Source organism: Muscardinus avellanarius (genome assembly GCF_963383645.1).
Source record: "Muscardinus avellanarius genome assembly, chromosome: 21".
Classification (NCBI taxonomy): domain Eukaryota; kingdom Metazoa; phylum Chordata; class Mammalia; order Rodentia; family Gliridae; genus Muscardinus; species Muscardinus avellanarius.
In genome coordinates, this window is record NC_137807.1 from 17,487,582 (window position 1) to 17,501,850 (window position 14,269).

The 14,269-nt window shown below is 42.1% G+C and overlaps 1 protein-coding gene across 1 annotated transcript in view; it reads right to left on the bottom strand.

Moving 5' to 3' along the window:
* MTMR3 (myotubularin related protein 3) overlaps window positions 1-14,025 on the bottom strand; it is a gene marked incomplete at both ends in the record, with an annotated part of 70,587 nt that extends 56,562 nt beyond the window's left edge. The window contains 6 exons of the mRNA XM_080717790.1: window positions 3,743-3,824; window positions 4,554-4,769; window positions 4,892-5,037; window positions 6,644-6,700; window positions 9,631-9,773; window positions 14,019-14,025. Of these exons, the coding sequence (XP_080573916.1) occupies window positions 3,743-3,824; window positions 4,554-4,769; window positions 4,892-5,037; window positions 6,644-6,700; window positions 9,631-9,773; window positions 14,019-14,025 (651 nt within the window). The remainder of the gene's footprint in view (window positions 1-3,742; window positions 3,825-4,553; window positions 4,770-4,891; window positions 5,038-6,643; window positions 6,701-9,630; window positions 9,774-14,018) is intronic.
* Window positions 14,026-14,269: the final 244 nt, after the last annotated feature.

Consider the following 14,269-nt stretch of genomic DNA (forward strand, 5'->3'; position numbering starts at 1 on the left):
GGGGCAAGGGAGTTAAGTATATTGCTTGCAGGGAATTTTTTTTTTTTTTTTTTTTTTTTTGTGGTACTGGGGTTCCTGGAAGCCCTTCTACCTCCGGGCTACACTCCCAGACCTCTTTTTACATTTTATTTGGAAACAGGGTCTCCTAAGCCAGTGCACATGGCTGGCTTCGAACCTGCGCGATCCTCCTGTCTCTGCCTCCCAAGTGCGGGGATTACAGGCATGCGCCACACCTGGCTCTTGCAGGGAAATTAAGATTGGAAGTAACTAAAGTACACAGAGAGAAGAGACTGCTGTCCTATAAATTTATATCGAGTGTTCATGTTCAGAAAAAATGTAAATATGAAAGTAACTGCCAATCTTGTCAGTTCCATTTACTATTAAATATTGGGGGGCAGGGACTAGGAATTGACCTAGGAAATTCTACCTCTAAGCTACTCCCCAGCCCTTTTATTATTATTATTATTATTATTATTATTATTATTATTATTATTATTATTATGTGGGTCTGGAGATGGAACCCAGGGGCATTCAATCTCCGAGTTACACCCCCCGTCCTATTTTTTATTCTTTATTTTGAAATAGAGTCTCACTAAGCTGTGGAGGGCCTCACTAAGTAGCTAAGGCTGTCAGCAAAGTGCGATCTTCTGGTCTCAGTCTCCCAAATGCTGGGATTACAAGCATGTGCCACCACGCCTGGCTTATTTTTTATTTTAAAACAGGTTTTAAGTTGCTGAGCGTCTCAGCCTGGGATTACAGATGTGCACCACCACACCCAGCTTCATTCAAGACGGGTCATCAAAAATGCACTTCTGTTAGCTGGGCGTGGTGGCGCACACTTGTAATCCCAGCGCTTGGAAGGCGGAGACAGGAGGATGGCGCTGGTTTGGAGCCAGCCTCGCTGGTTTAAGAGACCCTGTTTCCAAATAAAAGATATAAAATAGATCTGGGAGTGTAGCCCGGAGGTAGAAGGGCTTCCAGAAACCCCAGTACCACCCAAAAAAAACAAAACAAACAAACAAAAAAAACACTTCTGTTAAACCAGGTATCGTGGTACATGCCTGTAATCCTAGCACTTAGGAGGCTGTGACAGAAGGATCACAGGTTCACAGCCAGCCTCAGTAACTTAGCAAAACTTGTTTCCAAATAAAAACTTAAAAAGGTTGAGGGTGTAGCTCAGAAGCAGAATGCCCCTGGTTTCAATCCCCAGCTCCAAAACAAAATTAAAAAATTCCCTTGATAGGACGCTTGGAATTTCTCTCAAAATAATCTACACAGGTAAGAAGTAGGGAGTGGGGTCAGATGGAACAGTAACTGATGGCTACTGCAGCTGAACGATAAGTGGATGAGCGCTCACTACAGTCTTCCTCCTTGCAGGCCTGAGGTCTTCCACAGTAATATGAAAACATTCTCCTAATGCCTAACCTCTTGAAGATAGGCTTTACTATCATTTAAGAGTAGAAAAGGGCCAGGCATGGTGGTGCACACTTGTAATCCCAATACTTGGGAGGCTGAGACAGGAGGATCACAGCTTCGAGGACAGCCTCAGCTATATAGCAAGGCCCTGTTTCAAAATAAAGAATAAAAAATAGGACTGGGGGTAGCTCAGAGGTAGAATGACCCGGGTTTCATCCCAGTACCTCCCCCCAAAAAAGTGGAAGAGGGAGGAGAGGATGATACTCTCAAATTAGTACAGACATTGCATTAAAAACAGAAAAACCATTTAAGTCATTTAGTGAGATAAAACAAACTTCATTTTGTTATTCTATTTAAAACATACACATGACACAAGTTAGCTAGAAAGGAATACATGCAACCGTAAGTGCCAGTGGTAGAAATGCAAATGAGAATTTTTATAAAGTTGTTGTAATGCTGCTTAATGAGGGCAAAAAATACAAGATATGTGGCTATATTGTCCCCAGCTTCTACACGGAGGGTCTCCAGATCATGTCTGCAGCACAAGGCCTGGGAACTCACGAAGGAGGCACCAGAGCGCCTCGCAGCACGAAGAGGGCCGTGCCTTGTTGCTAACTATGGGCATCTGATAAGGGACAAGCCCTCAGTGCAGAACAAAGCCACGCTCGAAGCCCGCCGGTCACTACCACCAGCATGGCACACGCACCCTCTAGACACTAGGCCAGCACTTTCTCAATTCAGCAGAAGACTCTGGGGAAACCAAAATAGAGTTTGGAGATATAATAGTAAAAAGTTCATCAATTTTTGGTTACAGAATAAATCAGTTTTTGATGCCCACAAAGAAAAAACTGACCTGCCTCTAAAAGAAAGCAGTTGCCTTTCTCTTTTTCATATGACATTTCTGCACAACTAGCTTTTTAGTTGTTTTACTTTGCTTTTAATTTTGAAGAGCATTTTTGATACATGTCCCTAATGAAGCTTGAAATTAACATGGTCTTTTCAATTCTCCCTTTGTGCACCAGCATGAAACAGCTTGGATCTAGGAAACATCCCAAGCTAGAAACAGGACAATATTACAGAGAATCATTTTTCTTTTAAGCCTTAAGAATCAACTCTCTTATCCCCACGTTTGGGAGGCTGAGACGGGAGGACTGCGCAGGTTCGAAGCCAGCCTCAGCTACCCAGTGAGACTCTCAGCAACTTAGCGAGACCCTGTTTCCAAATAAAATAGAAAATAGGTCTGGGAGTGTAGCCTGGAGGTAGAAGGCCCCTGGGTTCCACCCCCAGTACCACATACACACACACACCAAAAACAAACAAACAAACAAAAAAACCAACAACAACAACAAAGTCAACTCTCTTTTAAGTACTGTTTACATGTCCTCAGCTGAGAATGTAGTTGGCTTGCTGTCCATTTTCTCTGTCTATAAGGGGCCCTAAATGGACTAGAAGTCACCAACAAATCCACTATATGTTCTTTTTTGTCAAAGATTCAAGCAGGGGGATCAAAATGCTATTCTAAACACATAACAGGAAAGGCAGTTAATTATTCTATCCAAAAAGGTAAATTCATTTTTAAAAATGTGTGCTAATGTGAAATCATGCATATGTTAACTAGCTTAATTTGGCCATTCTACAATATATACACATCTCAAAACATGCTGTACACAATAACTATACACAATTTGGTCAAATAAAAAATAAATAGGCCAGTTGTGGTGGTGCACGCTTGTAATCCCCGCGCTTGGGAGGCAGAGACAGGAGGATCGCGCAGGTTCAAAGCCAGCCGCGTGCACTGGCTTAGGAGACTCTGTTTCCAAATAAAAATGTAAAAATAGGTCTGGGAGTGTAGCCTGGAGGTAGAAGGGCTTCCAGGAACCCCAGTTCCTAAATAAATAAATAAATAAATGGATGAAAATCATTTTCACTACATCCTACTTCTTAGAACAATTTTTTTCCCTGTGATGCTAGAGACTGAACTTGGGCCCAGTGAGCTACACATTCTACCCAATTACTAGAAAAGGAATGAAAAATCTGGAGTCCAGTCGGGCGTGGTGGCGTACACTTGTAATCCCCGCGCTTGGGAGGCTGAGACAGGAGGATCGCACGGGTTCGAAGCCAGCCTCAGCTACTGAGTGAGGCTCTCAGCAACTTAGTGAGACCCTGTTTCCAAATAAAATATAAAAAAGTTCTGGGAGCATAGCCCGGAGGTAGAAAGCCTCTGGGTTCCACCCCCAGTACCACCAAAAAAAAAAAAAAAAAGAAGAAAAAGAAAAAGAAAAATCTGGAGTCCAAGAACCGCATGTTTAGTCCTGGTTCCATTTACGAGACGACTTAAAATCCATGCCCAGCTCACAGGATTCAAGTTGACAAACGAAACTTCTCTGTACACAGGAACACTATCACTGCTAAGCAAATAAGGAAAGAAAGAGCTCTAAGGAAAACTAACATGACCTCTTACAACAGAAACGAGTAACTATAGGTTTATTAATATTTACTTGAGTTGTGAGGATCGAGTTCAACTCCAATTTTCTTATTTCCCTGTACTTACCATGACAGGAGGCCCAGATCAGGAGGAGAAATCCCCGTCCCTTCTTCAGTGTGCGACAAGGCTCTTCTTTCTCTTATGCTGATATCTTTTAGAGAAATAGAGAAAAGGGAAAAGTTGGCAATAGATTTCCAACCTAATTGGCACAGCAAAATTAAAGGAACTGCATATAAACAGACCTAAAAACTGAATAGTATTAGCTGGAAAAATGCTAAATATCGCCCAGCCAATTCTCAACTAATCAATTCCAAACTAGATAGTGCCTCTGAAAAGTTCTCTTGATTTTAACTGAGTTCTTCCAGAAAAAAAGAAAAGAAAAAGAAAACCAGAGTGAATACTAATATTCCTATGTTGACAGTAATAAAAGAAGTTAAAACCCTGGATGAAAATAAGAGAATTAAAGGCAACCTGCAAATGCAAAAAGAGTATTCTTGGCATTTTGAAATGTTTATGTGGTTGCCTTACATAATGAGTTACCTGTCTTTAGGAAGCAAACTGACTCAAGGAAGCAAAATATGAACATACTGTCTTATTACCCCCAATATTCTATACTCCCCTGAAAACTTAAAAACTGTGCTGATACCTTTACCTGACGTTAAGGACATAAAAAGAGGAAAGGGAAGACTGTGCAACTAGAAATGCAAAGACAGGCTGAGTAGACGAGTCTCGTGCAGCCCCAGCATTATGGCCTGCTGGAGCGCAGTGAGAGCGCTTCCAGGAACCCTGGGCTTCACTCTTGAGCCTGAGCTCTGATGAGAGCAGCGCCGAGGAAAGCCGCAGCCCAGATCCCGAGGGCCGCCGGGGGCTGCCAGCACAAGGGAAGCATCAGAGGACCAACGTTAAGGCCCACTCTGGCTGCCGGGTGGAAAGCAGTCTAGAATGTTGCAGGTAAACAAAAAAGCAGCCGGGAGACCAGCTCGTAGCTACTGCGAACCTCCTGCCAAAGAGTGCTGACGAGGTAGTAAATGGTGGGACTGAACTGGTGGGATGCTGCCAGACTCAGGAGAGACTCGCAAAGTATAATCTATAAAATTTAAGTGGATGAATTCAATATCAGAGAATTCAATATTACCCTAGCAACAGGAAGCAACAATTTTCTATTTACTGATGAGGAACATCCATAAAGAAACCCGTAATCCCAGGACTTGAGAGGCTGAGGCAGGAAGACCTCAGGCTGGAGGCCAGCCTCACCAACTCAGACCCTCAGCAATTTATCAAGGTTCTCTTTCAAAATATAAAGGGCTGGGAGTGTAGCTGAGAGGTAGAATGCCCCTGGATTCCATCCCCAGTACAGGACAAGACAGGACAGGAAGGGAAATGAATTTCTCACCCCAAGCAGAGATAGGAGAGAAGGAAACAGGGAATCAGAAACCCTGTTTTAGACCCACTGCATTAGCTATCGAGCTGAATATGCCAAGTGGAAGACTGATAAAAGACGAGAAGCATTAGTGTGTGGGTGGCACTAAAGGCACAACTCAGGCAAGTGTGAAGAGGGGCTGAGAAAACCAAGGACAGGGACTGGGGACAGTGCATTGTCCAGAGGCTGGCTTGTTCAGGAGGTTCTGCAGTGGACCAAGTCACAGTCATCATGCTTACCACTCCTTCAAAGCCAAACCAAATCTTTGCAATCTCATTTCGCTTGTTCATTCACTCCGGCAAATATTTACTCGACACCGACTCGATTTCAGGCACTCTGTGGACTCTGAAAAGACAGTTGTGAGTGAAAAGTCACGGAACTGTCTTCCTCAAGAGAAACACAGGTATCTAATGCCACCTAGTTGGTGTTGTAAGTAAAATAAAGCAGGGCTAACAAGTAACAGGAAGTAAGAGTGTAATAGGAAGGCACCGGTTGGAATTTATTAAGATGAAGAGGAGCCAAGTGCTACGGCTCAAACCTCTAAGCCCGGGACCTACAAAGCAGAGACAAGAGATCACAGGTCAGAGGCCAGTGCATAGCTTGGTGAGACCATTTCAAAATAAAAAGTAAAACAGGACCAAGGGTGGAGCTCAGAGGTAGAATGCCCCTGGGTCCAATCCCCCGTGCAACAAAACACACACACATGCAGGCATGGGGAACAAAGAAAGCCAAAGAAGTCACTTCTAAAGGCATGGACGGAAGCCGGGCGCGGTGGCGCACACTGGTAATCCCTGCACTCGGGAGGCTGAGACAGGAGGATCGCACAGGGTGTGTGTGTGTGTGTGTGTGTGTGTGTGTGTGTGTGTGTGTATTATATATATATATATAATAGGTCTGGGAGTGTAGCCTGGAGGTAGAAAGCCCCTGGGTTCCACCCCTAGTACCACACAAAAAATATATATATAAAGGCATGAACATACTAGAAGTCTTGTTAAAGAGAAACGCCTACTAAATTGTTTTTATTTTCCCCTAAAAATTGTGCTCATGTTATGCAAAAGGTATTTGTTTTAGAGTGACATTTCTAGCGACAGCACCACACACGCATTCGAACTGCAGGGTTTGTTTTCTGGTTCTGCAGTTCTGGAACTGACCCCAGGCCGTCGCAAACAGCAGCCGAGTGCTCTACCAAGAAACTACATCCAATCCCAACCGCTGCCACTTAAACAGTTTAAGAGAAATTTGATCTATTTTGCAAAACTTATCTAACTCAAAATGTAACTCCAATAACAAAGACACACCAAAACCTTAACTGAAACCCTCACCACACTGCTGATGGGAACGTAAAATAGTGCAACCTCCACGGAGACAGCAGGCACTTCCTGAGAAAGTTACACAGAGGTGAAAGTGGACGTACAAGTCTGTAATCCAGTACTTGGGAGAGACATAGCTCAGAGGCAGAATGCACCTGAGTTCACTCCCCAGCACCACCAAAACTAAAAAATAAATTAAAAAAAGTTAAGAGTCACACACATTCCATCCATTCCACTCCTGGGCGCGTAGCCAGCAGCAAGGGAAATGCACGTCTGAGCACACCTGTGTGCGCTAGTATTCCTACAGCGCTAGTCACAGTAGCCAGAGCAAAAACAGCCCAATGTGCATCAAGTGATGAGTGGCTAAGAAAAAGGTTTGTACAGAAGAGAAAAGAATATTATTCAGCAATAAAAGGAAGGAAAAGCTGGGCGTAGGGGTCCATTCCTGCAATCCCAGTACTTGGGAGGCAGAGACATGAGGATCGAAGGTTCAAGACCAGTAGCTTGCCAGTCCTTTGCAAGAGACCATTAAAAAAAGGGGGGGGGGCGGGAAGGTTAGCTAAGAGGTACAATGCTCCACGTTCAATTCCACAAAAACAAAACTCCCCCCACAAAGAAGAATACCTATAAAATAAGATTGACTGTGAGTGGATAAAATTTCACATAAGGTTTTTCTTCCTGCTACTGCAATTCTTCTACTTCAAGATCCCCTAATACAATCTAGTAATCCACTCTGGGACATATGTCTACAGGAAATGAAATTATGCTGAAGACTCACCCACACTCACCTGTCTACTGCATTCCTATTCACAATACCCGTATATGTGATCAACCTATGGATTGACCGATGAATAAAGAAAATGGTTCATATACACATGAGGATATTATTCAGCCATAAAAAATAATGAAAATTTTTATTTGTATACTCCTGATGGAACCGGAGTACATAATGTTAAGTGCAGTAAGTCATAAATAATACATATTCTCATTTTTGTGGATGCTATCAAGTAGATATCCAAGAAGTGGAGAATAAAATAGTAGTTACCAGAGCACAGAAGGGTGCACGAATGGAGGGAAAGTAGAGAGGACGACTAACAGGTGTAGAGAGGCAGCTGGATAAGAGAAATAACTCCCAATGCTCTACAGCACAATACAGTAATTATGACTAACAATTCATCTCAAGTTAGCTAATAGAGGATTCTGAATATTCCCAACACAAAAAATGATTAATGTACGAAGTGACAGATGCCAATTACTCTGATCTGATCATTACACATTGTATTGCAGTATCACAGGTAGGCATCGTGGCATGATCTGTAATCCCAGGACTTGGGCGGCTGAGACAGGAGGGTCACAGGTTGGCAGCCAGCCTTAGCAACTTGTGAGGCCCTCTGCAACTTAGTGAATCCCTCTTTCAAAATAAGAAATAAAAAATAGGGCTGGGAGTGTAGCTTGAAGGTAGAATGCCCCCAAGTTCAATCTCCAGTACCAACACACACACTAACATATACACACGCGCGCGCCTGTGATGTATCAATCACACTGTATACCATAAATATGTACAATTATGTGTCAATTTTAAATATATATTTAAGACCACTTATGGGAGAACTAATTGTGTGTGTGTGTGTGTGTGTGTGTGTGTGTGTGTGTGTGTGTTACTGAGGGTAGAACCCAGGGGCTTTCTACCTCTGAGCTACATTCCCAGACCTATTTTATACTTTATTTGGAAACAGGGTCTCACTAAGTTGCTGAGAGCCTAAGTAGCTGAGGCTGGTTTCGAACCTGTGCGATCCTCCTGTCTCAGCCTCCCAAGTGCTGGGATTACACGTGTGTGCCACCACGCCCGGCTCGGGAGAACTAATTTAGAGCATCAAAGATTTTAACCACTATAAAACCAGAGTTCATACAATAAACATATTGCTATGCATTCAGTGTCTTTCTGAGTCTGTGGGGCACTAGGATTCAATCCAGGGGGCGCGCGCACTGAGCGCTTTGCCACTGAGCTAGAAACACTGCCAGCCCTTTCTTTGTTTGAGACAAGGTCTAAGTTGCCCAGGCTGGTTTCAAAATTGCAATCCTACTATGAGTCTCTTGAGTAGCTTGGATTACAAGCATGCACCATTCTGCCAGGTGAATTTAGTGTTTCTTAAAAGTTTTTTTTTTTTCCTTCAGAGAAAACACAGGCTCAGAATTAGATGTCCCAATTGAAATGTATTCATCTGCAGTGACAATCAATCACAAATCAAATTCCAATCACAAAGTTAACTCTTCATCAGCAGTCATATTATATATACATAGGCTATCTTCCCAAGTTTATTTTTTTTTATTTTTATTTTTTGGTGGTACTGGGGTTCCTGGGAGCCCTTCTACCTCTGGGCTATACTCCCAGACCTATTTTTACATTTTTATTTGGAAACAGGGTCTCCTAAGCCAGCTTGCGCGGCTGGCTTCAAACCTGTTCGATCCTCCTGTCTCTGCCTCCCAAGCGCGGGGATTACAAGCATGCGCCACCACGCCCGGCCCAAGTTTAATTTTTTTAATGAGTACAGAAATACCACAAAGATTTACCACTTGAGATTAAAAGTTTATATTTATTTAAACTGTCACCACCCAGAAATGATGCCTTCTACATCTATACTCAATACACTAAAAACAGTGTACTGGCCAGGCATGGTGGCACACTCTTATAATCCCAGCATTCAGAAGGCTGAGAGAGGAGGACTGCAGTTCGCGGACAGCCTCAGTTACTTAGCAAGGCCCTTTCCAACTCAGTGAGACCCTGTTTCAAAATAAAGAATTAAAAAAAAAATTAGGGCTGGGGATGTAGCTCAGAGGTAGAATGCTCCTGGGTTTCATCCCCAGACACGCAAAAAACAAAAAGTGTACTGCATTTCAGCCAGCCAAAATGTCCTCGGGACTACGACGCCAGGGTGATACTGTACTGTTTAGGGTTCACATTCCAGTGTGCAAGACAGGAAAAGACGGCAATTACAAACTGTGCTAAATGTGATGAAGGAAACAAGTCGGATGCTGAGGAAGAGGCTGGGCCAGAGGATGCGACAGGCCTGCTTCACACAGGTGGTCAGAAAAGGCCTCTCTGACACAACGACTGTCTCAGATGCAGAAAACCTGCACAAATCTGAAGAATGAAGAGGAGGAAATTATCATAGTTTAAAATGGACTGAATTAGAGAGAAAAGCAGCAAAGTTGAAACTGGAGAAATGTGTAAGGAAAGACCACATAAAAAGTAAAAGGTAAAGATTATATTCCAAGCACCACAGGGCACTATTGACAGGTTTTAAACCGCAGTGATAATCTGATCTGATGAAGCTCTGTTGCTGTGTGGTGAATGGATTAGAGGAGAGAGAGTATGAAGATGACAATTTGGAGACAATTATAGGGAAAGGATGGAGCTTTGATTTAAACAGAAGAAGGAGAGGCAGAAGCAGAACACTGGAGCTGACAGGTATTTTGGAATAAAATAACAAGATGAGGTAAAAACATGGATGTGAAGGTTAAGGGAGATTAGAGGAACATATAGGAAGGAAAGTAAGAAAATATAAAATAATTCAAAATATGAGGTGCTGCTTAAGCAATTCAAGGAAAAACATGAAGCTGCCACAGGAAATCCCAATTTATTTAAAAAAAAAAAACTCCATTATTTTGGATAACTCTGCAACCAATCTGAGCAGCTACTAAAGGTTCCTTTAAAAAAAATACAAGCCGGCCGGGCGTGGTGGCACACGCTTGTAATCCCCGCGCTTGGGAGGTGGAGACAGGAGGATCGCGCAGGTTCGAAGCCAGCCGCATGGCTTAACAGACCCTGTTTCCCAATAAAAAAGTATAAAAATAGGTCTGGGAGTGTAGTATCCTGGAGGTAGAAGGGTTCCTTTCCCAGTACCACAAAAAAAAAAAAAAAAAAAAAAAACCAAGCCAAGCATGGTGGTGCTCACTTGTAATCCCAGCATTTGGGAGGGTGAGACAAGAGGACTGCACAGGTTCAAAGCCAGCCTTAGCTGGCTTAAGAGACCTTGTTTCCAAATAAAATATAAAATAGGTCTGGGAGTGTAACCCAGAGGTAGAAGGCCCCTGGGTTCCATCCCTAGTACCACCAAAAAAAAAAAAAAAAAAATCGGGTAGGGGTGTAACTCAGAGGTAGAATGCCCCTGGGTTCAATCTCCAGCAAAACACATACACACAGACACACACACAGTCTCAGTCTCAGTCTCAGTCTCTCTCTCACTCTCACTCTCTCTTAACCCCTTTCTCTCTCTCTCCCTCCCTCCCTCTCTCTCTCTGCAGGTTTCTCTGGGCTCCATCAACAGTACCCACTCCCAAAGATTTGACTTCTCATAAATCTTTACGAAAGTAAAGCATGGAGGTTGGGGGTGTGGCTCAGTAATAAAGGACTTTGCCTGGCACATGTGTAGCCCTGAGTTCAATCCCCAGGACCACAAAAATAAATATGTAAACTATCCTTTAAATTATCCTACTGGGAAGATGGCGACCAAGAAAAGCAGCGTTTACGAGTCCTGCTAACACTCGACCTCTGTTGCCACAAAATCAGCACTTTGCATAGCCAGAAAACACCATCAGCAGAGAAATAAAAAATGTAAACACAAGGAACAGAGAAAAAAAAGACCAGAAGAACAACCAGAGACCATAAATCAAGCCCGCAATGCAGCAGTGGGGCCACACAGGCACCATCTTCCCTCATAGCACCAGGCCTCAGAGAGGAAATGTAAACAAGGAGCTGAAGTGAGCAGCTGCGGATCAGTCGGGTGTAATTCAGCAGTTCTTTCAGCGGAAAGAACGTCTAAACCTCCCAGTGGTCAAGCTCATCACGCCTTCCAGGGACTCAGAACAGAGCTCAAAACCAGAAAAGAAATACGCCAGTCTCACAGCCGAGGGTATGGCAGCGGCGCCATATTGCCAGCAGCGCCAGCCTCAAGGCCGAGGGCGTGACAGCGGCGCCATATTGCCAGTAGCGGCAGCGAGTTCACCACACCCTCGACAGCTCCTGATCAACACACACAATAACCGTGAGTGAAATTGTGGGCCCTAAAGGAGAAATCCCTGTACTGCATGCCCAGGGACTTTGATAATCTCCCTGGATCTGAGATTTTGCAGTCCAACCCAGTGAAGAAGTAGAGGTGACAGAGATACCACACCTTAGTCACAGCTCCCCATGGGAACACGCCCAGCCCGGCACCCCCACAGTCTTGCGCAGCCTTGATTAACTTCCTGGGTCTGAGACATTGCGATACAACCCAGTAAAGGAGTAGTGGCAGCTGAGATTACCACAGACTCGAGATACAGAACACCCTAAGTGAAGTTGTAGTGATACAGGGAAGGCACAAACTTCTGAAATCATGGGAAAGAGGAACAACACTAGAGCAATGAATGCCCACAACCCCATATTATCAGAACCTGGTAACACAGAAATTCAGAGATCTCCAGAAGATCAAATCAGGAATATAACTGTAGAAATAATACAGGACCTTCAAAAAGAATTTAGAGAAAGTCTAAAAGAAATAAAGGAAGCATTCATTGAGGTAAAGGCCTCAATTTAAAGTATAAACAATCGATTAGACCACATGGAGAATAGAATCTTGCTCCTAGAAGATGATCACTCCAAAAACAAACACATAATTTATAACTTAGAAAAAAAAATCCAACAGCAGGAATCTGACATTGAAGAAATATGGGCCCATTTTAAAGGAGCTAACCTAAGAATAATCGGAATAGAGGAGGGGAAAGAAGGTGAAACCAAAGGGATCAATAATCTCTTCAAAGAAGTAATAGCAGAAAATTTTCCAAACACAGAGCAAGAGATCGATACACAGGTCCAGGAAACTTATAGAACTCCCTTTAGACAGGATCAGAGAAGAGGTTCCCCACGCCACATAATTGTCTAAATGACCAATGTGGAAGCCAAGCAGAGAATCTTAAAGCAACAAAAACGAAAGGCCAAGTGACATTCAGAGGCAAACCAATTAGAATCACTCCAGATTCCCAAACCAAATCATGAGAGCCAGAAGGGCTTGGAGTAACATATTCCAAACTCTGAAAGAAAACAACTTCCAACCAAAAATTTCCTACCCAGCACAACTATCTATCAAATTAGATGGGGAAATAAGAAGCTTCCATGACAAACAGAAACTGAAAGAATTTATGTCTTCAAAAGCAGCGCTAGAGAAAATACTCAAAGAGATTAACTACAAAGAAGAAATAGGTAACACACACCAGACCCAGAGAAACAAGGTTTTCCATCCAGCAGACAAGTAAGCAAAGAAGAATATATTCATGTGTTTATTGGTTAAAATCCTTGGAGATTCATTATTTATTTTAGTTTTTTACCTATTTCTAAATTGTATTTTTTGCTTTTATTATTGCTAATTTTTAGGATTTCTATTTGGATTATTAATATACCTTCAGATATAGCATTTGGAAATATTTTACACCATTCTATCACTAACTTTTAACTCTGTTTACACTGTCTTTAGATGTACATTTTTAATTTTTATGAAGTTTGTTTATTCTTTTGTTGCCTGTGGTTTTGGAATCATATCCAAGAAATCACTGCCAATTTCAATGTTGTGAAGTTTTATGACCCAGGTTCTCTTCTAAAAGTTTATAGTCTTAAGATTTACATTTAGGTCTTTTATCTATTTTGAGTTAATATTTGTATATGGTGTTAGGTAAGGGTCCAATTTTATTCTTTTTCATGTAATTATTATTTTTCAACAATATTTGGTGAAAGGATCATTATTTCCTTCACCAAATGTTCTTGGAGACCTTGTCAAAAATAACTTGACCATATACGGAAGAATTTACTTCTAGGCTTTTTATTTTACTCCACTGGTTTATGTATCTGTGTTTATAGCAGTACTACACTGTTTCAATTACTGTAGCTTTTATAAGGTTTGAAATCATAAAATGTACATCTTCTAGCTTTGTTCTTTTTCGAGACTGTTTTGGGTATTCAGAGTTCATATTTCATGTTAGGAGAGATTTTTCCTGAAATATAAATAAATAAATGTATGATAGTTTCACCTTAAAAAAAAAGAAGAAAATATCCTCTGGTAAGAAAGAAAGCAAAAAGAAAGGTTGAAATGTTATCTCTAAGTGATCAAAAGTTTGATATCAGACAAATGAATCTGTTATATGAGATTATCATTGTTAATTTTGGATAAATTGTTATAATATTAGATGTCAACCACTAAGCCAAGAATGGGAAGAAGGGAGGAGGAGGGAATGGGGTGGGGATTGGGTAGGGGCTAAGTGGGCGATGTGTGCACGTATGTCTACACAAGATTTTTATCCCATTATGATGTATGAATACAACAAAAAAAATATATAAAATTTAAAAAAATCATCCTACTGAACATGGTATCTCAGCTTTCAAGTACCTGTTAAAAAGAAATTACTCAATTTCTTACTTAAAAATAAACACACTAGCCGGACATGGTGGCGCACGCTTGTCATCCCAGCATTTGGGAGGCTGAGACCAGAGGATAGCTGTTTGAGGATAGCCTCAGCTACTTAGTGAGGCCCTCTGCAACTCAGTGAGACCTGGTTTCAAAATAAAGAATAAAAAAAAAAAATAGGGCAGGGGTTGTAGCTCAGAAATCA